Raw genomic sequence first — 25152 nt, forward strand, 5'->3', positions numbered from 1 at the left:
TTAAAAATAATGAATATTCTCAAGAGTATGTATTTCCTTTTATTATCAATATAAATGGAATTACCTGCGGTGTCAGTACAGACATGCTTTATTACTCTAAAAAGCAAAATCTAAACCATTATTTACATACCTTACTCCTAAAAAAAAACTTTAGATAATCCCAAATGATAACAAACATTAAACACATTATACACAATATTTCTACAAGGGTGTCCAAATTCAAGTTATCAATTTTCATTGTCAACCTACCACATTCAGTTATAAAAAAATTGAGCCAGTGTAAAAGATGAGGTGAATGAATCTGTTTTTCATGTCGTACCAACTTGAAGGTACAGCACTGGGAATAAAGTTTTTTTGCAATCACTGCAATGCAACTGAAGAACAATTGGGTTACTCATCAGATCACTTTCTAAGAACCCAGGCAATTAAAGTGGATAATCTGAGCAGTAGAGTGATATGATGAAACAGTTGCTCTTCGTGAGTTTCTCACTCCAGTTTATATTAATTGTTCACTACCCAATATACAGTGTAAGATATTCTGACAATGTCACAGTGCAGAAGTGTTCTTTTTATTAAAAAATAAAAGAAAAAAGGGAGGAGTTTGGAATTTTTTAACAACTTAAACATTAATACTTTACAGGCTACACTAACATAGTAAATGATAAACTGATGTTTTCTATACCAGTTCTTGATAAACAGTGCACTCATGGGGTAGCAAACCTATGGTAAATGGTACCTCACAGATACTGCTCTCTTCTTACAGTTCATATATTCAACAAGGTAAAGCAAGATGATTAATGCCCCTTCCACACGAGGGGCAAAAGACATGACGGGCACTTGGATTTGCCCATAATTTTCCCGCTTTAAACTGTTACCAGATCAAAGAGTCCAAGGCAGGCAAACCTATGACTTGGACCACACTCATGATTGTCAGCCACCCACAAAATTGGTAACAGTGTCTGGCTGCTGTGTATTTGCCCATCGTGTGGTAGGGGCTTGACTTACCACACCTTTGCCAGAAATTCAGCAGATCCAAAAACTCTACATCATTTATAATACATGTGTGATATAAAACATTGAAACAGCAGTGCATTAGATCGTACATAAATCAGAGAAGCTGATTTCTATCTATAAACTTCCCTGCCTTTACAAATGTAACACACCAAACTAAAATGGATAGAAAAGTTCAAGTAAAAACCTGTTCCTTACTCAAATCTTTCTTGAAAATATTATTACCATCTGCACTGAGTGTAACTTAAACCATAAATACTAAGACTCAATGATGCCATCAACTTCACATACAAGATATCCCAGCATTTTCAAATATCTCTACACAATGAAAATAACTGTAATACTATTCCAAATGAGTAATGTATGGCAGTTTGAGTTAAAAGCTACAACCACATCTTTATCAAAGATCTAAGCACAGCTGAAAGACTTTCTGGGAAAACATGAACAAAAAGAGCACTCAAATGTTTTAATGCTGGAATGTTGGTCTGATGGTATGTCATACTCTAATTTTCTAATAGTTACCTCCAAGATTCACAACCTACAGCAGGTGGTAATGTACAGTAAAGAAAAACAAGAAAATGCTGAAAGAAAAATACAAAACTGAAAATTAATCATCGGCTACAAACCTCTAATCACTTGCTGTACTGCCTAGTACTGTGAGCTGTCAACTGAGAACTGAAATATGGTATCAATACACCAGAAAAGTTCTGTGCTGTTTATCATGGACTACAGAAGGACAACGAACTCCCCTAACTGGTAAAATAAGGAAAAAAATGCTGGAACCAATGGTTGATCTTCATAATGAATAAAGTCATCCTGTTCCCTCCTCTGCACCTTTGTATTAACAGTCATCTCATTCAGAGTCAACACTCATGTGAAGACATTCAGTGTTGAAATATTCCTTGCTACAATGTAACATCCGGTCTGTCTGATTCTTTGTGTTCAATCATTCCCAATGTGCTGCAGACAGACTCTGTCTCAGAGCTATGTACTGCATCATCATCACATCTTAGCATTTTTAAATGTCATCTTGGTGTTTAGGAAGTTTTCAATGGCATGAATGTCTCGGGGAAATTAGGCACAGCTTGTCGAGGCATCTTAATTAACTATGCCTCTATCACATGGAGACAATGTGTCTCAGAAACCTGTTTTTCTGTCACAGTTTGCTGACACCTTGGAAACATGAGCATCTGACAGCATTGTGTCAAGAACCTGAGTCTTTGCCACTGTGAGAATGTGTATTAGGAACATACTCATCTGTTATAATGTCAGTATTTCTTAGAAAGATGTGCTACTGTTGCACCACGACGAAGACTCTGGAACCTTTACCTGTCACAGTGCACTGAGAGCCTATGCCGCATGTACAGTGTCACTAGTCCTGGATGAAATGCGATTCCCCTCTAGGAACAATAAAACCATCTTGTGAAGGTTACATAGCTTGAAATGAGTCACTGCAGTCCCACAAAAACAAGACCACGAATAAACACAACTGCCATACTGACCACTACCCCAACAAGTCTTGAATGGATGGCAGAGGTAAAACATTTGCTTGCCCTCAGTTTTACTACCATGGCTTTGACATCCTAAAAGAATGGGATCACTAGGTTTTGGAAAACACTGTAATCATCCTTTTGTATTAATCTGCCCAACAGCAAGAGTGCAAGAATGCATTATCAATCATCTATTTCCAAGAGCACTATAAAATCAGCCAGAATATGATAAACCTTATATGAGACATTAGCCTCACCCTCAAGAATTTCTTGGTGCACTATGATTACTTAAAATAATTACAAATAGGAGTCAGTTCTTAGCCTTTTAAACTGCAGGCAAGATTCTTTGAGTCTTGAGCATAGGCAAAATTTCAAATTAGACAAAACAGGAAGTTTCGTGGTTATGAGTCTCAAAAGAAACTTGGCCCTAAGGAAATTCATAAAGACAGTCAAATACTTTATTAGGACTACCTTCTTATTCCACCATTTAAAAATAAGCAAGAAAACATCACAGAAGATGAGCTCCATTACAGATATGTGTGAACACCAATCACTAACAGACACTTGGATCCCATTTGTGTGGTTGAGGATGACAACACTGGACTGAACAACAAACAGCCAAGCCTAAAGGAATCAATACTGGTTCAGGGAACATTTTTGCCCAACATCTTGGGGATGACCATCTGCAAGAGAGTTACAAAAAATCTTAAGCTGACATGTTTTACTCACTCCTAGGCTGATCCAGACAATACCTGCACATCAATCATGTAGAATGAAATATGAGATCAACACCAAACTGAACAAGAATTTAAAGTGAGCAATGAAACTACCATGGTTCTAAATGCCCTTCACAAATTTCAAGCTATTATGAGTTATGACAGACTCCCTGGAAAAAGTCATAACATTAATAGGAGAATTACACTTGAAAATGGTAACAGTCGAAAAACTCTTTTTCAACTGTTTCCATCAACACAGTGCAGGTGGAAGTGGCTCTAGATTGCTGATCCACGCAACTTGCTCCATCTAAAACTATCTTATATCCACTTAGTACCTAACTCACATTCCGCATGTATGGTCACCATTTGCATCTAAAAATGACATCCACACTCTTGAGAGGCATTTGCAACCCAGAGTGCAGCAATCCTTAACAAGAAGAAAGTAGTGTTTGAACTTCGGCATAATAAGAGCACTGGATTCAAGGGAGACTGCAAAACACTGACAAATTGTGCAAGAACCATCATCCTACCTATTTCTGAGTGAAACCAAAAACTTTTCAACTTGACTGACCCTTACTGCATGTGGAGACATACTTATTTGCAATAACTAGGCACATACCAAATCATACTATAATCAAATAAAATGATCTAAAAAGAATGGTGTTACAACCCTGTTAAATTCAGCAGAAAAATAAGCAATGATCTATACTAAAAAAAACACAATACGTACAATAAAATACATTAGAACATATGTCTTACAAAAATCAATTAGCATACTGACTGCAGAAAGAAAAGTGCTTGTGTAACTGAAGTTGAGGCCTAATGGCCTTGAACAAAATGGATGAAACACTCAATTCTTTAACCATTTGACATATCAATCACCAGCTCACACCAAACAATATCAAGCTGCAGGGCTTATGGAAAATAAGACATTTGTACTTTGTAAGGATACACTTCAAACATAAAATGTACAAACCTTCTCCGGCATAGATATGCAAATAATGGCAGTGTCTTCAGATGAATTTCAGCAGTTTAAGTGTATGGTGTATGGCACACTTCAGACTGGCAAACTTGGGGAAACCTTTACAACACAGCTACAGCTGTTGCTTGGGGTGAAATGAAGAATGACAATAAATTCTATCCAGAAGTGTAAAAGATATTTAAGTATCAAAAATGAAACCAAACAGTAAATGTAAGACATTAAGTAATAAAAATGAAATCAAACAGTAAGTGTAAGACATTAAGTAACAAAACAGAATAAGTGCAATTATTTCAAATACTCAATAACTTTAACATTACTGTTTGCTACCGTCACTTGTTAATGAGCTCAGGATTCCACTTAAAAGAAATGTATATGTAGTCTCTGTTCCTCAAAGTATTATATTTTTTGTTTAGCACAGAAATGAATCTCCCTTTTTTACATCTAAAAAGTAAAAGACAAGACATAAAACTCAAGGACCATTGGGACACTCCACGGAACCTTCTCTACAACTGGCAGTAAGCCATGCAAGGCATACCTCCAGAAACCACCCCATAAAATGAACCCTAGTTTGAAAGCAATTATTCAGGCTAGCTCTAAAAAAAATTCTACACTTGTGACACAGATAACTCAAGAATCAGCATTCATTTCGGCACCTGCTTTTTTACTATGCTCTTGGTAGGTTTGTAATGGAGAATGTTCATAATAAATAAACTGACTATGTTAAGGATTACGACACTTTCTTCAAAGCATTTTTTCAAACTATCAAAATTTATTGTTGGCTGAAAATTGAAGTTAAAACATGATCAACTACAAGTATTGTTCCTCAATCTCAAATTTCTGGGTTTGGGTCATGTGGGTTACTCGTCAAGCACCCAAAGAGTTAGATAAGTGTGACCCTTCAGAAAGTGGGAGGAAATTAGTTAAATGTGGTGGTAATTTTGAAAGAAAAAAAAAAAAAAAAACTATTCAACACAAGGGCTTTTCATCAAAATTGGATTCCTTAGCCAATCAAGCCTGCCGTTCAATACAGATGATGGGTTTTATTGATGTTAAAACATTTAATGACAGGAATAACCACTTTTAATCTAATCACTGAGGATGATGCTTTGCAGCATTATAACTATTTTCATTTCCCTTTGCGCCTACATGAGTAAGAATCAAAACTTATTTAAGCAATTCTAAAAGGCTCACATTTATGGAAATACAGCTCGATCTGATACCAAAGGGCCTCTTCAGACAGTAATTTATGACTTCTCTACCACAACTAAGTCACTGAAAATAAACAATCAACAAAAAAAGGGGGGGATTATGTTTATAATAATCACAACTGCTGACTATATTGCAGACAATTCTGCTTTGAAAACAGAATCATAGATAGGTCAAGAGAACAGACTTCTTTTATTAGATGGATATTAGATAGAATATATGTACTGTGTACCATATCTCTTTGCGTCATATTTATGTTGAGTTGCTGATGATGTTCTGGAGTACTGTATGGGCATATTATTTTTTGTGTAAATACCACTTATGGATACAGATGTCATAATAAACACTGAAAAGGCATTAAAAAAATAATAATAAAACTTGCTTGACTGACCAATTCGAAATAGTTAAAAAGCAAATAACTGAAAGTCCTCAACTTTCCATAAGTTTCAAGAAGAAACTTTTGCAACTTTGTCAGGTTTGTGAGACAAAGAACTTTTCTCTGGTCATGAAGGTTTCAGCCAACCAACTTATTTTTGAGAACAAAATCAACAGTCCTACTAAGCATTAAGGTATAAGAGGCTCATTTGTTGCACAGACATTTCATAATCATCAACAAAGTAAAAAAAATTTATGAATGAAAATAAATTACCACTACTGCCTAATACAAGAATAACTAGAACCAATGTGCAGCATTGTAATTTTATCAATACATTAACTTATCAGCTTTTCCCAAGACAAATGACCAAAAAGGACTCCATTTCATATAATAAAATAAAAAGCCTTTTAAATATTATGGGTAACATTTTTCCAAGACTCTTTCACACTCAAAAATAAAGGGGGGTTTCAACTTAGAATTGCTTGGAAAATTAAATGCTGTTAAACCAAATACAAGAAAATGCAAAAATATACATAAAGGGTCACCTGCTGAAATCAAGTATCGCCAACACTCAGACAACTACAGAAGAAAAAAGTTAATCAAGTCCATCTTTACAAGTAGATTTCTGTGGTGCAAACTTCTACAAAATAATTTTCTTTGTGTAAACTTTTGTGAAGCTATTCAAGAAAGAAAGAAAGCAACAAACATACCACATATAGCTTAGAAAAAATATATTACAAATCTATCAGTATAAACAAAAGGCAAACTACACCAGAGAGTAAGAGTTTAAATCAAATCTCCTCAAAGTAATAAACTGGCTTCGAACTTGAAAACAAAAATAACCATGGGAAAAAAATCTAACTTCCATAAATGCATATACTACAATTCTGAAAAAGAGATACCACCATTCAACTCAAGATTGTTTTCCTCCAGATCTTCTGGAGAGAATGCGTAATACTAGTAACTCAAGTCATCGCAAGGTGTCTAATAATTGCTAATTGTTCTTCCATTTTTTTATTTCATTATAAAAACACAGCTGTAACCATATATTATGTAAGACTGCTTTCAAAGCTGTCGATCAAGCTACATCGGTTCAATCTGCAACTTAGGCACTTGGTTGAATGAACTGAAATGTATTTTGATCCATTCTTTAGATGGGGTTTTCAAAAGATACATTTCAATTTCCGACAATAATTCCATAGCCCTCTAAATGGAAGCTGGAGACACCAACCAAGCCACATGAAAGATGGAATGTTAAAGGCTACGGAACAAAATACTTCTCAAGGGAGTCAGTCCTGACAAATGTGCAAGCATGCTAAATATAATCACCTCTGAAACACAGACAACTACATGATTACCACAGTCCATCCACGTGAAGGATAAGGTTGAAATTGGAAAAATAAATGACTATTTACATTACCTTTAAGTATCATTTAGGATAGAGGCAACAAAATAATAGGGACCACTCTTTCACTGTAAAAATTGTTTAACAACATCACACCTTTTCTTGGCAAAGCTAATAAGAGATGCTTCCAAGACAATAACAGAAGAGTCCCTGACACACCACTCAATCTCAGGTTTTATCTATCACATTATATGGCCTGGTTGCCTACAAGGAGTATCACGTTTGTGAGGAAGTATCTGGAGTACTAATCTGGACTGAAATTTAAATAATTCATTATTAATAGCCACCAACTACCTCCTGTGTTGAAATCCATAGCTTAAAGGTAATTTCTGACTACTAAGGGCATAAAAGGTGGTTCACAATGTTTACTTAAAAGTTTAATGAATATGTATAAGAAAACTTAATCAAGCAGCTATGAAATAAAGGACTTATTTTTTTTCTAAATATTCTTAAGAAAATCCCTCCTCCCAGGCCTACATTTGTACACAACACCAATAGTGCATGTTTCATGTTCATTATTAGTGATGAACATTTTTTCCTACAAGTCATAAAAAACAGAATAACTTTGAATAGCATTTTCTAACTTTTCATCACTGAATACTATACAGAGGACTTGAAATTCCTGGGAGTTAAAAGTGTGTGAAAAAGGGCATCAGCTACAGTTGTCTATCCAGTGGGATCATAAATAACACAGTACAGAACATGTAAGTAATGTACGTGTAACTATTAATGTATACATTTTAGCATATGGTATTATACAAGCTGAAAACCACCTTCTGTACAACCTGTAACATTTTTCATACAATGTTGGATATAACTGATCCTCAAAAGCTTACCCTTGTATCTAACATTACATAAAGTCTGTAAAAAGTGTCAACTGTATGAGTTTTCCCAAATAAAAAGTCTTCTAGTTTAAAAATCTAATTTTCTTTTTTAAATCAAAGTCCTGACCTTTAGGAATAAACTATCTTACTTAATCAGTAAGCTCCTGGATACCACCACAGATAAAATTCAGTCATACATATATCAATCTTCACTAACAAACCAATAATGCTGTTTTTCAAAATATGATGCCAATTGATGAACAACCAAACTTTCAGTAAAAAAGGTTTACTAAAATAAGCTTCAAGTTCTTAGCCGATGAAAACTGAAAAGCATTCAAGAAAACAATTTCTTACATTGCCTTGAATTGGAATCATCTGCAAAGGCAGGCTAACATTTAACTATGTTCAGCTAAATCTGCTTTAAGTTTAAAGTTCACTGTCCTCTCATTCCTTACAATACTTTAGACATGCAATGATTGATTTCTAGTGAACGGCCTCACATAATACCATGAAGTTTCTAGATTCAAACCTATATGTCTCCACTAAAGTTTGAACAAGCATGCTAAAAAAGGTTGCTGAAGTCCAACAAAGCATTAACAGCCTACTAATAACAATACGACAATCATGCAAAACACTTGCAGTTGAAGACAAAACAAGAAGGCTACTGCACTTGACTAGAAAAATTATCAACTGTTTTTCTAGAGGGTTGGGAATCTATTGACTGGAAAATGGACTAGTAACTGCAATTGTCAACCAAACACACTTCAACATAGTTCAAGGATAGCAGTCATTCAGACTTGGCACATTCCATTCATTTACCAAGGTTTATATGGATCTCTCGAGTCAAGTTCCTAAGTTGCTAGAAACAATCTGATTTTTCATTACAGTAGTCAGACACCCCATCAATTTATGCATCATCTCATTAACTTTTAATTTTCTTTCTTTCTAGCGGTAATGGTGCAGAAGTGTATCCAAAAAACTAACAGGTGTGAGTGAATAATTTACTAGACAACAGGTATAACATGACTTCTCATACTTTTGGAGAGGTGCAAATCTGAAGTCAACAACTAACCAAATCTGGAATGCAACAGTACTTACCAGACATCTTTATCAATATGATAATTCAAGATCTGCATCTAAAGCACAAATCACTTTATACAAAATGCTAGTTCCTGGTCTATAATATTACATTTCCACAATAAAACAGATGATTGTCATCTAAACCTCACGATAAGAATAAAACAATTGTATTCCTAGATAGGGTAATTTATATCATTATGATGGATGTGTTCAATAAATTAAAGACTTCTTACCTTAACGGAAAAACTAACAGTACTTGAGAGAAAGAGCAAAGGTGTGGTGCTACAGCGACTCCTTTAAATGAAGCTTGTATTGGTGTTACCCTTCAGTGATATAAATCATCTAAATGCCACATCGTGCAGGATCAACAACGATGTTCTTAATTCTGCTGAATTTCAGCTGTGGTTGACAAATAAGTTATTTGCAATTCCTTGTTTTAGTTCACATGCATGTAACTGATTCCCTCTAAATATAAAGGTTTACATTCTCGTGCCTAATGAAGACAAGGAAATGAGAAAGTATCTTTTATATATTCATACATCTATAATCGGGTTAACCATAATTCATGTACAGTAAAGTTTATGTTACTTGGAAGGATATAATGCGGTGGGACTATCAACTCATGCCCATAATACTATGGCTTAGTGCTTGCATGTTAACATTATTGATGAAGCAATATAAGCAAGGAAACTTAAAAGGTGTGGCTTTCTCTTGTTGATGTGGTAAATGAATATGAGCTCCCTTCCCTCCCTCCCTCCCTCCCCTTTGAATCATGAAAGATCACTGTATCTAGATTAACCCTGGGAGTGAATGTCTACGAAAATAGTTGTTCGATTGCACGTTCCATATCCCAGTTACAAGATGACAGAGCAACGAGGGCTTGGTGTTCCCCAACACCCATATCCATCAAACATCTCACTTTGTTGGCAAACTCACTATTTCCTCTTGAAGCTGAAAAAGAAATGGGTAGAATTAATAGTTCATCTTGCCCTTATTCAAGTATTTTACAATTCTTAATCACTTATTTACTAATCTTTCATAATTTCTTTCACATGAACACCATACTCTTTGGATGATTGAATTTCAAGTCAATGGCCCTGTAGGATTGTTCCATATGAATATGGATTTATCTTCTGAATAATAATAATAATAACAAATGTGCACTCAAGCCAAAACTGCAATAAGATTTATTTATTTTTAACTGTGAAAAATGATATTGTTAAGATACAATAAAGTTTTGTACATACTTACCTGGCAGATATATACTTAGCTATAGACTCGGTCGTCCTGACAGAATTTCAAAACTCGCGGCACACGCGACAGGTAGGTCAGGTGATCCACCATTCCCGCCGCTGGGTGGCGGGATCCGGAACCATTCCCGTTTTCTAAGACAGAATTTCTCTTCCACCTGTCTCCTGAGGGGAGGATGGGTGGGCCATTAATCGTATATATCTGCCAGGTAAGTATGTACAAAACTTTATTGTATCTTAACAATATATCATTTTTGTACATGAAAACTTACCCAGCAGATATATACTTAGCTGATTGGCACCCTTGGTGGGGGGTAAGAGACAGCTAAACATAAAGATAATACTTATACTAAATACATTAAAAACAGGGAAAAAACAACATATGTTCTTGGATATAATAATCCATGGTTCCTACCTGATTGGGCTGAAGACTTCATGACTACTGTCTCTGAGTCTGCCTGCCTCAAGAGTCCCAGTGAGGTATGAACCTATGGCTGAATAACTCTTTGGATCGTGTCAATGGGGGCTAGCCCGCTTACGCGACAGAGCCTACTCTGGATCGTACCAATGGGGGCTGACCCACTTACATGGTAGAGCCTTTACCTTTGTCCTATCAATGGGGACTAGCCCTCTTACATGACAGAGTTAAGGTTTCTATAAGTAAACACAAGGAGCACTGAAGCCAATCCCGATCACCTGACCATGTTAGTACTGTTATAACCTATGAATTGCAAGAGGGTCCCCTATTCCCTCTGACAATCAACCAATAAAAACAACCACCAATAAAAGACAAATTTAAACACTAAAGTAAGTTAAGAAGGATTAGCCTCAGCCCCTTCTCCCAGCACTGAATTCGCAGAAATATACGCTCCCAGAGCAAAGCACTTTTCGTAAGAAATTTTAACGTCTCTTAGGTAATTGGAGGCAAACACAGAATTACACCTCCAAAACGTTGACTCTATCAGTGCCTGAAGAGACCATGTTTTGTGAAATGCCATTGACATAGCTATGGCTCTCACTTCATGCGCTCTTACTCTGAGAATTTTGAGGTGCTCTTCATTGCAAGTAAGTTGAACTTCCTTTATTAAATCCTTTATGAAGAACGTAAGGGCAGTCTTCGAAATCGATCTTTTCGGATCCTTTACAGAGCACCAGAGACTTTCTTCTGTACCTCCTAGCAACACTTTTTTCTTCAGGTAGAACTTGAGTGCCCTGACTGGACACAAAGTCCTCTCTAGTTCTCTTCTTGTTAGTGAAGAGAGTCCTTTTACCTCAAAGCTTCTTGGCCAAGGTTTTTGAGGGATTTTCGTTCTTCGCTAGAAAAAGTGGTTTAAAGGTGCAAACCGCTGAATCCTTCCTAAAACCAACTTTACCTTCCAAGGCTTGCAACTCGCTAATTCTCTTAGCTGTTGCTAATGCAAATAGAAATAAGGACTTTCTAGTCAAGTCTTTAAATGAAGCTGTGTGAGACGGTACGAATTTTTCTGACATTAGGAACTTAAGGACCACATCCAAGTTCCAGCTAGGTTTCTTGATTTTCTGGTCTTTCGTGGTTTCGAAAGACCTTATAAGGTCATGGAGATCTTTATTATTAGTAAGATCTAGTCCTCTATGTCGAAAGACTGAGGCCAGCATACTCCTGTAACTTTTTACTGTCGATACTGCCAGGTTACAGTTCTTTCTCAAATAGAGAAGAAAATCAGCAATTTCAGTTACAGAGGTACTGGAAGAGGATATTTTCTTATTCTTACACCATCTTCTAAACAACTCCCACTTCGACTGATAAACCCTAGAGGTGGAAACTCTTCTGGCTCTTGCAATAGCCTTCGCCACTTCGCGTGAAAAGCCCCTTGCTCTGACGAGTCCTTCGACAGTCTGAAGGCGGTCAGACTTAGAGCGGGGAGGCTCTTGTGAAATCTGTCGAAGTGGGGCTGTTTGAGAAGATCGTTCCTTAGTGGAAGCGATCTTGGAAAATCTACTATCCACTCCAGCACCTCTGTGAACCAATCGAGAGCTGGCCAGAAGGGAGCGATGAGGGTCATTTTTGTTCCCTCTGAGCAAGCGAACTTCCTCAATACTTCCCCTACTATCTGGAAAGGAGGGAAGGCGTAGGTGTCTACGCCTGCCCAAATCAGTAGATCCTTTGCTGACTCGTACAGGGAAAAGGAATGCGTCCCCCCCTATTTCTTTATATATGCAAGGGCTGTTGTATTGTCCGAGTGAATTTGAATCACCAGACCTGAGACCTGTTCCTCGAAATGAACTAGAGCCAGATGAATGGCTGTTAGTTCTTTCTTGTTTATGTGCCAGGACACTTGTTCTCCTTCCCAAGTGCCTGACACTTCTTCCGAACCTAGGGTTGCTCCCCACCCTGAATCTGAGGCGTCTGCAAATAACGCTAGGCGAGGGTTCTCTAAGTGAAGGGAGATCCCCTTGCTTAGTTTTTGTGGATCTAACCACCAGAGGAGATTCTCCTTGATTTCCTTGGAGATTGGAAAGGTTTCTCCCAGATCTTGGGACTTCCAATCCCATCTCTCCTTCAGATAAAATTGAAGGGGTCTTAGGTGTAGTCTTCCTAAGGAAACGAACTGTTCCATCGAGGAGAGGGTCCCCAGTAAGCTCATCCATTCCCTCGCGGAACAATGTTCTTTCCTTAAGAAGACTGCCACCTTTTCCAAGCAGCGTTCTCTCCTTTCCTGCGAAGGATACGCTAGAAAATCCCGAGAATCCATCTGAATCCCCAGATAGACAATGCTTTGCTGGGGAGTCAGCATGGATTTCTCGAGATTGACTAAAAGTCCCAGGGACTTTGTCAATTTTAGAGTAAAGAAAAGGTCCTCCAGACATTGTTTCTCCGATTGGGCTCTTATTAGCCAATCGTCCAGATATAAAGAGATCCTGATCCCTTCCAGATGTAGCCAATAAGCTACATTCCTCATGATGTCCGTGAAGACTTGAGGGGCAGTCGAAAGTCCGAAACACATCGCTCGGAACTGGAATACTTTCCCTTGGAACATGAATCTTAGGTATTTCCGTGATGCCGGATGAATTGGCACATGGAAATACGCATCTTGAAGGTCCAGGGACACCATCCAGTCCCCTGGACGAAGAGCAGACAGAACAGAGGAAGACGTCTCCATCGAGAATTTCTTCTTCATAACAAAGAAATTCAGGGCACTGACGTCTAGCACCGGTCTCCATCCCCCCGATGCTTTCGGTACCAGGAACAACCGATTGTAAAATCCTGGAGACTGGAGATCTTGAACCAGTTCTACCGCTTCTTTGGAAATCATCTGTTCCACTGCCTGCAGAATAGCTAGTCTTCGGACCGGATCTGAGTATCTTGCACTCAACTCCCTTGGAGTTGTCGTCAAGGGAGGATTTTCCCTGAAGGGGATCAAGTATCCTTTTTTCAGGATCGAGAGGGACCAAGAATCCGCTCCCTTCTGCGCCCAGACTTTTGCAAAATGGAGTAGTCTGGCGCCTACTTTTGTCTGGAGGACTCTCTGCTCATCTAGATTTCCCGAAGGACCTTCTAGATGATCTACTCCTCCGTTCTGGTCTGCGACCTCTAAGAGGGGTTCTAGAAGAGGAGGCACCTCGAAAGGGCTGCACAAAAGAGGGTCTCTCTCTTTTTTCAATAGGCACGGCCGGCCTAAACTTCTTAGCCGAGTGTGTGAGGAGATCCTGAGTTGCTTTCTCCGTTAGAGATTTTGCAACCTCCTTAACCGTCTCCTGCGGGAACAGATGAGAGGACAAAGGGGCGAAAAGAAGAGAGGATCTTTGTAAAGGTGATACGGCTCTTGCTAGAAAAGAGCTAAAGACCGATCTCTTCTTTAAAACTTCTATTCCGAAAAGAGAGGCAACTTCTATGGAACCGTCCATAACTGCTCTGTCCAAGCAAGCCAGGACACTTGAAAGTTCTTCCATCGAGACGAAGTCAGTGTCTTGAGCTCTCTTAGCTAATGCTTCCAATACCCAGTCCATGAAATTAAACACTTCGAAAGTCTTAAAGAGACCCTTTAGAAGATGGTCTAGCTCACACATGCCCCATGTTGCTTTAGAAGAAAGCAAAGACTTCCTCCTGGATGAGTCTACCAAAGACGCAAAGTCCGCGTCTGCGGATGAAGGGAGGCCTAACCCCATGGGTTCTTTGGTCTCGTACCACCTTCCAGGTTTACCTGTTAACTTAGAAGGAGGGCAGGAAAAAACTGTTTTGCCCGCTTCCCTTCTTGAGGCTAACCATTCTGAAAAGGTCTTTAAGCCTTTTTCATGCATAATGCAGGGCGCATCTTGACGAATGAAGAAGACTTATGCGCTTTGGTAGTGGACATTAATGATCCTGGTGAAGGAGGATCAGCAGGATGAAGGGAGTCTCTGAACTCCTTGAGAAGTAGAAGTGAGAGCCTCTTGTAGTCCGAAACTGCCACATCTACGGGCTTTTCATCATCCGACACTTCTTCCAAAGGATCAACTGAAGGAGACCGTTTGGAAGTGATAGGGCTCTTCGCGGAAGAAGTACTCCTTTCCCGAGAAGGGGAGCGCTGAATGATCGACAAACTTCTGTAAGAAGAATAAGGCTCCTGGCAGTCAAAAACATTCTTGCGCCTACTAGACTCTTGTTGTCTATTCACTTGAGGTTCACAAAACTCCCGGCGCTTGGTAGGCTCCTGGCGCCCTGACTCAGGGCGCTTGAAAGACTCCCTGCGCCCTGACTCCTGACGCCTAACAGGCTCCTGGCGTCCTGACTCCTGACGCCTAACAGGCTCCTGGCGCCCTGACTCCTGCCGTCTAACTGACTCCTGACGCCCTGAATCCTGGAGCTTGAGAGGCTCTTGACGCCCTTTCTTACGTCTCACTGCCTCCTTGCGCCTGACTGACTCCTGTTTCCAATCCTGGTCCTGGAGTCCCAAAGGATCCTGATACTTGAATTTGTTTAGGTTCTCTTCAGGCTCCTTGAACCTAAACCGATCGAGACTTCTGCTCGATTCACGGCGTCTAGAAGAGGAGAGGCTACGCACTTCCTGTCTGCTAGGATTCAAAACCTTGTCCAAAGGAGGGCGCTTATCTCTTGGAGAAGAGCGCCTACAGGGCGAAAGGAATCGCCTGTCAGGAGAAAAACTCCTGTCCAAAGAGTCTCTCGACGAAGGAGATAATCGCCTTGGAGAGTGTGAGGGCTCTCTCTTATACGAAGAGGGGCGCTTAGAGGAACTCTTAACAGGGAGCGAAACATCTTTCCTCCTTGTTGAATCCTTAGAGAAAGAGCCTACTAGAGAGGATAACTGCTCCTGCAGGTTCATCAGGAACTTCTTCGTGGGATCCTGAAGAGAGGGCTCCTCCTGTCTCGCCTTCTTAGGATCCGATGGCCAATACTCGGGAAAACGCTCTGGGCTAGAATCAGCCGCGTCTCCTTTTGGCGCCTTCCAGGCTCTCTTCAAAGGGCGCGATTGAGAGGCCGAACTCCATCCTCGTTTAGGAGAGGAAGAGTCCAAGGCCGAAAAACACTCCCTTAGGATGCCTTTTCTGCGGCTATCCAAGGCAACCTGGGACTTTACAACAGGATCTGCCGAAGGGACGCCTGACCGTTGGGGATGTTCTGCATCCTCCCTGCGGCTTTCGACATTCCTCCTCCCCTGGTCCTGGGAGTTTGGAAGCGGTCTAGGCCTAGGAGCAATGAGGAACCGGTCAGACGCCCCCTCCACTGCACTGGGGACACTGCACAAATCACTATCACCACTCTTACCTTCATTTAACGCTCGTAACTGAGCTTGGAGTTTCTTGATTGAAGCTTTCACATTTTCCCTTTCAGAGGAAGAATCTTTGGATTCAGTACCGGGAGAAGCAGCTGTGGCTAAGGGAAAATCGTTAGTAACAGGAGAGTTATGAGCGTCCTGTTCTAGAGAACAAGATCTACTTGATGATATAGCTGAAGCTTTCCTTACTCTATCCCTCTCAAGTTTCCTAACATAAGAAGATAACTCCTTCCATTCAAGCTCTGTTAGGTTCTCGCACTCAATACAGGTGTTATTAAAAGAACATTCATTCTCTCTACATTTTGCGCAAACGTTATGAGGATCTACCGATGATTTCAGTAGCCTAACTTTACAACCTTCCCTACTACAAACTCTAAAGATAGGTGAAACCTTAGCGTCAGACATCGTGAAAGAGCAGTCTATATCAAAGTCGAAAAACAGTCCACAATAAGCGTATGCCAAGCCAGAGAAAAAACAGAATACGTCACCAAAAAACCAATCCAAATTCTCGGCAAACGAGTTGAAATCCAAGATGGAGGAACAAACAACAGATGTTGTCCGTTCAAGCGACAGAGAAATTCTGTCTTAGAAAACGGGAATGGTTCCGGATCCCGCCACCCAGCGGCGGGAATGGTGGATCACCTGACCTACCTGTCGCGTGTGCCGCGAGTTTTGAAATTCTGTCGGGACGACCGAGTCTATAGCTAAGTATATATCTGCTGGGTAAGTTTTCATGTACAAAAAGGGAAGCTACAAAGTTCAAACTATAACGCTGTCTTATATCCCGAAAGTCATTGTTCATTTTGCTTTTGAAAATCAAATCTAAACAAATTTTCAGAAGTCTTAGCGGTCAATTTTAAAAGGAGTTTTAATTCTGTAAAGGGAACTTGTTTAACTCTGTAGCTGCCATACCTCACATTCTACTAACTCAATTGTGATCTTAACAGATATTTGAAATCGTGGAATATGAAAAATAAATTTTGTCTACTAAAATTTCCTTGTGGGAGATAAATGGGACCAAAATAAAAAGAAATTGCGTATTTTGAGCATTCGCGGGGAATGGTACCATCCCCCCGGGAATACGGGGGTCCACTGTAACTCTAATTGGTCTAAGCAAATAACTACTATGGATGGGTGCTGACAATAACCATACACTGAACTGACAAGTAACAAGGACTTCCAAACTCACAAGACTTGAAATCTTTAATGAGGAATCACCTTTTTCACCTTCTGTGTTTATTTAAAAGATTTCAAATAACCACAGTAGCAACACAAGAACAGATCTTAAAAGTGTTTAAAATTTTCAAATGCTCACACTAGAAACAAAATACACAGATTTCAAAAAGTAAAAATAAAAAAAAAGCAAAAACAAAAACACTGTACTCTACTCACCTCCTGCATGTACATGAGACCAGTACTGAGCTGTTTCCAAGAAAAGAGAGTGGTTCTCTTTAAACTGTCTAGCTACGACTGCATCCTGGGGGTCATCGGGTTCGGCTGCTGCCAGTAATGCTTGCAAGGACAATAGGACAGTTCTGAGGGTCATTGCTGCAGCCCTGAGGAGATACACACAAATGGATCAGAATCATTACACATTCTCATCTTTCTCAAAGTTCATTCAACAATGTTAAGAATGAAAAGACAATAGTTAAAGAGTACCGACAGAAATAAAGGAATCACTTACGTAAAAATTATTCAATCTTACGGATAAAAACGTTCATGTTTAACATATAAAAGCAATTACGGTACAGTTATTAAAGTCTATTTCATTGGTCTAGTCAGAGAACCTTTCACTTGCCAACACGATTCACTCTTTCCTTTTACCTCCAAAGCAAGGTGAAACTATTAATAAATAGGCAGGATAAAGGGAACATCTCCCTTTGTAAAACAATGGTATATTTTTAAGAATCTTTTCTCATTTAGTGATTCTTAACTCTACAACACTTTCTTATCAAAGTCTAATGATTCAGTTTGAAGTTTGTAGCCGTTTCTCATGCTTAAGAAAAAAAAAATCCTTCCTCATGTTGAGGGTGAAAGAGCCCAGGGATCCTCCTCAAACAAGACATCCTCCAATATACTAGTAGTACTCGGAAACATGCTTCAAACTCAAATTTCTAAGTCTGTCCCCAACTGACAAAGAATGAGGGGGCTCAGCACTAATTTGTGCTTGTATTTATGAAACAAGATTTTTTTTTACAACATAAGAAAGAGATAAATACGTACTTAAATATATATGGAAATCCTAAGAACTGAGGCTATGGTGAATGGCAGTTCAAAGTAGTAGCATATTACCATCATCAGCATCAATGACCCTGTGAGGAAACCTAATTCATAGTTTTACAGTAAAAGGAATGAAAGACCTCTTGTACTGGCTCTGAATATGCTTGTGGCACTATAACATAATCTGATTACTGATATCAGAACAGTATGTATAGTAAAACAACAAAGCAAATAGAAGATCCCTACAGAAACCAAACACATGGAAGATAGTTGAGTTACAAAGATAAGCTACATCAAGTGTGAATTACCACTTAAAGTAATTTTGTCTTTAATTTTAAGATCCTGGGAATTCTAACCTACATTACAGCAAATTCCTCTTAGAATAATGGCCCATCCCTTCTGAAAGCTCCTTCAGCCAGAAAGTGTTCTTGGAGGCAGAACAATCAAAAGCTAAAGAGGTAATGTTTTGCCAGTGTCTTGGCTTAAGTCCTGTCATATTGCATAAAGGAAACAATGTGGAAGATAAGTAACTTTTGTTATGATAGCCAAATTGTATAAGGAGACCTCCTAATGACTGTGACAACTGTGAACGTTGTAAGGGAATTCCCTCTAACGACATACCTACCGTAGGGGAAAACTTCTAATGATGACTCAATTCTTAGCTGACATCAAGCAGTGTAGGACATAGCAAAAATAAAAAAAGAAATTTGTGCATTGTATGAACACTTAAAATATACTTCCATATAAGAAAAGATACCATTACATGGAATACTACAGTATTATGGAATCCCCACATAAAATTAACCACTTTTCTCTTCATCCTCAGTATTCTCGGCCAAAAAATGGTCACAAAAGATTATCCAAAGGAAGAACTGTTTGTTACCTAATGAATAATTACTCATCCATATTGTCTTGTTTGAGTTGCAGTTATGATCTTCTCAATACATAGATGGTACTGTATCATGCTTGAAGCGTCTTTTCCCAGATCAGCTGACTTCTGACAAAATAAGTCGGATTGAATGTACAGTAGTAAGTTTATGCAATTTTAACTACATTTTTTTATACATAAGATATCCAGTCCAATAATTTATAAGTTTGTTACAGTCTTCCCAACTATTTCTGGGAAAATACTGCACAGTATTCTATTTCTGAAGACATTTCATTACCAGGAAAGTAAAGTGAAAGTGTATGCAAACATTTTGTTTATAATTTCTTAGCAAAACACCTCATTTATAAATGAATATTTATTTTCTGTGTTTTAAGGTTTTTACTGTATTTTGTCCAATATTCAAAATCCATTTCAATATCTGGTTGCATTGTGTATTCCTAAATTCAATAAGTGTTATGTATCACTCATATGTACCGTTGTAGATCAATCATAAGTAAATAAACACAGCACATACATTCATATTTTGAACTGTTTTTACCTCATTTTTATATTGTACGAGTTAAGTCAGGTTTGCAATTATGGCATATCTGGAATGTACTGCATGTAAACATATATACATTTTTCTAGAAGTGAGAAAAATTTCATCCAGATCTCAAGGTAATTTCAATTTTGCCTAGATATAAAAACCAGCGCCTTTCTATATAGTAGTCATGTTGGCATGAGCTGGAAAGGATAACTGAAGCTTGGTAACATGGTGGTTAACTGGCAGCAGAAAGGTGAGCAGGGGGCCCAATCCACTCACCTGTTGGTGACATGTGACCTTTCCCTTCATCAATCAAAGACTAAGCGGACTTGGTCATGGTGGGTTTATGATATAAGGCTCTGGTTTGTATTTCCAGGAATAATGCAAATCATCTTAGAAATATGGTACTTGTTCTTGTAGGAACCAATGACAATTCTTTATGGCCAATTTTGAAAAACTAAGGGAAGTGGTCAACTAATGAAAGATGTCTGAACTCACAACAATGAAAAGTCCAGTTTGTTTCATTTTACAAAGGAAACTGGCCCAACTATAAACAGACATACATACTATATTGTAATGTACATACCACTGGTCTTTTAATATATCCAAGCAGATGGCACCTGTTACTGAAGAAATGTTTGGATGCCAAATTTTTGTGAGAAACTTTACCTGCAAGCAAAGGTAGATGAAATCAGTGTAACCAAGACAATTCTGTTTAAGAACAAATTTAATTTTTCAAAAGCAAAAATAATTTTCTTTATACAACACCATTACTGATATAATCAGCCAAATTTCACAGTAAATGAAATCCGTCACTCAAGTTCATTATGATCAAAAGAAACACAGAATGAAAACTGCAGTCAGCCAGCAGTCCATAATTTACGTAAATTATTCCCATAATTATGCCATTTCAGTAAATAACATGTTATTCAAGACCTCTGGCATGCAACAGATACTATTGTATAATCACACTCAAGTGATCCTAAAATACTGTAGGTGTATACACCATTTATATTGTGTACTGCAATGTAGTAGGTACAGTATCAAAATGTAATGAATGGTGTGTACATGAAGTGAAAATTCACCAAAAGATCACAATAAGCACAGTAATAAACCTTCCTAATAACCTATTAATACAGTTTAATACTGGCTTGCAAAGTGCGATAAAAATCAGATCAGTTTGGTCAACACTAAACAAGAATTATTAATATTAGTATTATTACATAAATGGTTATATGAAGCAATTTAATGAGACCACTGAACCACATTTCTAGCCTCATGGAGCTCACACACAGGATTTGTTCATTAATGAAACATGAACATTTAAGCATGGGTACATTGATAGGACACTTCAAAAAACACCTTAGGTTGTAACTTCAGATAAGGATGCTATGGCATTTCTATTGAAAGGATCATACACACAATATAATCCGCTGCTTACCTTTGGTGGATTAAATGGGTATGTTTCAGGTACTTTTATTTCTAAGTGAAATGTTGCTCCCTCATAAGGTGTGTCTGGGGGCCCTGCTATTTCGCCTTTCAACTCCCTGTAATCATCTCCAACTAATTCTACATTGATAGCACACTTCTGAGCCTGGAAAAAATAAAATAAAATAAAAAAAACTGAATTATAAAAAAACACTGTACACTTATATACATTATACAGCAAACAACTGACTACTTTAGCTGCTAGCAACCTGAAATTACTAGATTCTAAATGAAAGAAGCAAAAAATATACAAATTCCTATACCTTCATTTCAAATTTCGTAATTGGTTGCCTGCCTGGGACACATGGTTTAAGGTTAAAATAAAGCCTCTCAATGAAGACAAAAAAGTCAGTGAGCTACCGAGCTACCGAGATGTTCCAACTAAAGAGACTACATCTACAATACCAACTGCAGAGGATATCAGGCATCTGTGTAATCCTGCAAGAAAACCCCCTCGCTCTCTCTCACAAGCACTGCTGGACAACTCCCAACCAAGCAGGTTGAGAGTCTGGATGGACAGGTGAAATATTAGTAGCAGTTGTGGCTGTCAGAGAAAAGTGAATAAAAGGGAATCTTATTTGGCTTGCAGACCAAGTGCTAATAGATCAGGATACCACTTGCTATGGGGGCAACAAGGAACTATCAAGGTCATTTTGAGATCCAATAGTGATCAACATTTAACGTTAAGACTGAATAGCAGAGATGTAGACATCAAGATTGTCCCATGGGTGCTAGAAGTGGTGATGTTACCAGCCTACCAACAATTATTTATCTCTTTACCAAATTTCAATGACCATTTCCAGATTGCACTGAGTAGTACTCCTATATAACAAGTGATAAATTAATTTCTCACCAAAATGATTTAAACAAAAGGTCAACTAATTATCATTTTAGTATTTTTTTGCTTACAGAATGTGAACGGCAAATTACTCATTAACAAGATATTTGCAGGCTAGCATAGAATGACTTCAAAATTTTTCTATTTCCTATTTAACCTTTTCGTCTCAACAAGTTCTCTGTAACCTTGTAAGAGGTCAATGCTTACGTTTCAGGAGACCAAAGTGTAGTCCCCTGAAAATTGCCTTTGTATCATCTCCCAATTAACAGTTGAATAATAATTTAGCCAATTAAGCATTTATAACCTCTCACAGTAAAGTTTCAGAAAGTTTTCACAGCCCTCCCAGTTTTCATCAACTGATATTCAGTTTCACCATGGCTTCCTTGAGTGATAAGTTCTTATAGTAAATGCTTTACCATTTGCAAATTATAAAAATGGAAGTCTAAACAGGTATTACAATTCTCTTAAGGGAAACCTTAAGTGAATTGGGGGCTTGTAATAATTTGTGAGATTTCAATGGGAATTTTTTTTAAAGGCATAAGATGGAGGAATGGCAGAATTAACTTCTCCTGAAGCCACTAAAATATGCTCAAATCCAAGGTAAAACTGAGGACTACTACCACAGCCCATTGGTTTTCATAAGTATTTGTACTAGTGTACAAGCAAAATAGGCGCCATGTTTAGTACTAGTCTCTAGTGGGGGGGATGAACTTAAAAACATAAGAAAAAGATGGTAAATCCCATAAACACAAACAAAAGGCATAAACATAAACATATGCAAAAGCCTATAAAAATTACAGTCCCCAACTGGTGGGAACCAGGCAACAGTGCTCGGCTTCAGTTTTAGCAAATCCAAACATTGGAAAGATAATACACTGGCCACACCCTTTACCTTCGAACAGTGGGTGAACCATTATCTCATGACCTAGCACACCAAGACTTAAGATATGAATTAAGCTAGCCTCAGTATATGCAACACCACAAGGAGATACGGGAGAGTGGGGTTTCCAGGAGGGCATACTACATTTTTGCAGATGAAACGTAGCATCTTAAGTTAGCCTGGGCCTATATAGGTTAGGGTATGTGACCAACACTTTTCACCAAAGGTCAAGGAAAGACAAGCCAATGAAATAGGAATTTGGTATCTGGTGTCCTAAATTGGCCCCTGTCTTCAGCTAGGTTAGGTTAGGATGTACCTTACCACTGTGTGTTTTATTTAGCCTAGGAAGATGTTACTGTAACCAATTAGGTCCACACACAAACAAACAAACACTGTGTTTTGTGTGGACCTAATTTACCATTCATGTTTGGTTTTCTACCATCAAAAAATCTTGGTTTCTAAATAAAATCTTCTATATAGGGTACGTTAATTGTTTAACCCTTTCCCTGCGAGCCCGTTATTGCCACTAGTAAGGAGACCAGTGTACTGCTAATTGTTTAACTGACTTATTTACTCCCTTTTACATTTGTATTTTGATTCTTTATTTTTATTGCTGTTACAATATCACACTGTACTATATGTTATAAAGTTTTATTGTAGTAGAGTGACTGTTTCATTACAGTAGAGAAGTGATAAAATATGCAAATGGCATAAAAGTAATTATTCAGATACTAATATTTGTAGCTTTAACAAACAAATCTATTTCAGTGTGATACCTCTCTAACTATGGAGTAAAGTGAAGCCAGTTTTATTATTCAACCTGAAAATCTATACTATAACAAACCTTGAATGTCTGCCCTTAACCAAAAATGTAATCTGGAAAAACCTCATAAAAAATAATAAAAAATGGACCTGGCATTCCGTAGAAAATGTAAATTTATTATCACCAACAACAGTTCTGGAGCACTGATTTTCCTATGAACTGAATCTTCAGTGATCTTACGTTTGCAAATCTTATCATGTTTTCTTTGCTCACTCACACTACCGATGGTGCTTGACAATCTGTTTCCTCCTGTCATTTTCTCTAATCCATGGTCATTTCTGATAATGCCTAAAGTAAAAAAAATTGTTAAAGGTAGGTTTGTTCAAAATTATGATATAACAAACATAACCATATTCACTACTATTACTATAAGAACTAGGTATCTGATCATTCAGGTGTACTACTATCGTTGTAATTTTCATATAAAAGCCTTGATACTACTACATCATTGCATTGGGAGAAAGTTTGTCGTCCACAGCATTTTGATTGTTACTGAAAGCCTAGCCTTTTCTTAAGATTATCATGTTAGCTGGAAATCAAATGTTGCTATTTGTTGTTAGAATATAGACAACGGCTCCTTACAATGATGAGGGAAACGCGAAATCTGTTACGATTCGCCCAAGTAGAAATAAAAGAATGATGACTGAGGAGATCAGTCCCACGTCCTATTGTTAAAGGACCGATGGTTTGTATTACGTATCGGAACAATTAATGGCAACCATCAAAAGAGGGGGTTTGCAACAATAATACTCAGCCTGTCAAACTGTCCTATACACTTCAATGGATATCGGCCTGTTCGGCATAAAAAAAGAATTTGGCCTTGGGTAATGCAACACACTGTTAAGCACATCTAGGCAATGCTAATGTACCTACACCGCATTTAGAAGCTGATTGGGCCAAATATTACCCAGCGTTTCCTATTCGTCAATTTTTCTCTCCTATGCCTGGCCTGGCCTGCCTGGCCTTATGAAAGGTGGCCTATGACGTTGATATTAGAATGTAGGGTAAGGTATCTAAAGCCTAAATATACCTAGGTAACGATGTTTGGTCTTAAAAAACTAATAATTTTATTTTAATTACTCGCAATGGTCTATTTTAGACCATTAAGGCAAATTGCCTCCTGCTTGCTCAGCAACCCTATTACCTTGCTCAAGCAATCTCTTACCAGCGCAAGAGAGTAGGCCTATGTGATATAGGCCTGTAAACAGTCAATTTCCTCGCTTAAAACTTACTTCGTCGCTTTTAATCACCTCCTTGAATTCCCTCTTAATTCTCTGTATGGCGATATTTGCCATGATTATTTTCTAGATGGCTTTCTCGCAGGGACTAATATGTATTCTCCTTCTTCCAATGTTTACGTCTTTCGTCTTCTTCTTCTTCTTCTTCCAGCTGAGATCA

General features: G+C 38.1%; 1 protein-coding gene across 2 annotated transcripts; it reads right to left on the reverse strand.

Annotated features, from left to right (window-relative positions):
- Nucleotides 1-25152, reverse strand: LOC135196425 (ubiquitin-conjugating enzyme E2 K-like). 2 transcript variants are annotated; one of them, XR_010310409.1, is made up of 6 exons: nt 24987-25152; nt 21167-21319; nt 20312-20394; nt 17486-17649; nt 4194-10041; nt 1-3184 (listed from the first exon to the last, which is right to left on the reverse strand). XR_010310409.1 is itself a non-coding variant. In XM_064223241.1 (5 exons), the coding sequence occupies exons 1-5, from the start codon at nt 25047-25049 to the stop codon at nt 9905-9907; spliced, it is 600 nt and encodes a 199-aa protein (XP_064079311.1). In that variant the 5' UTR covers nt 25050-25152; the 3' UTR covers nt 1-9904. The 2 variants fall into 2 exon arrangements, 1 of the variants encoding a protein (XP_064079311.1); XM_064223241.1 differs by having other exon boundaries at nt 1-10041.

The sequence above is a fragment of the Macrobrachium nipponense genome, chromosome 17 (genome assembly GCF_015104395.2).
Source record: "Macrobrachium nipponense isolate FS-2020 chromosome 17, ASM1510439v2, whole genome shotgun sequence".
Lineage (NCBI taxonomy): Eukaryota > Metazoa > Arthropoda > Malacostraca > Decapoda > Palaemonidae > Macrobrachium > Macrobrachium nipponense.

What these genes read in the sequence shown, in the direction of transcription:
- LOC135196425 (XM_064223241.1), bottom strand. Translation starts at nt 25,049, where the DNA reads ATGGCAAATATCGCCATACAGAGAATTAAGAGGGAATTCAAGGAGGTG. An exon ending in GATATATTAAAAGACCAGTG is followed by an intron (nt 17,650 to 20,311) that starts GTATGTACATTA and finishes GTATCTCCTCAG; the next exon opens with GGCTGCAGCAATGACCCTCA. An exon ending in GTCTCATGTACATGCAGGAG is followed by an intron (nt 10,042 to 17,485) that starts GTGAGTAGAGTA and finishes TTTCTTTTTCAG; the next exon opens with CTTCAAGAGGAAATAGTGAG.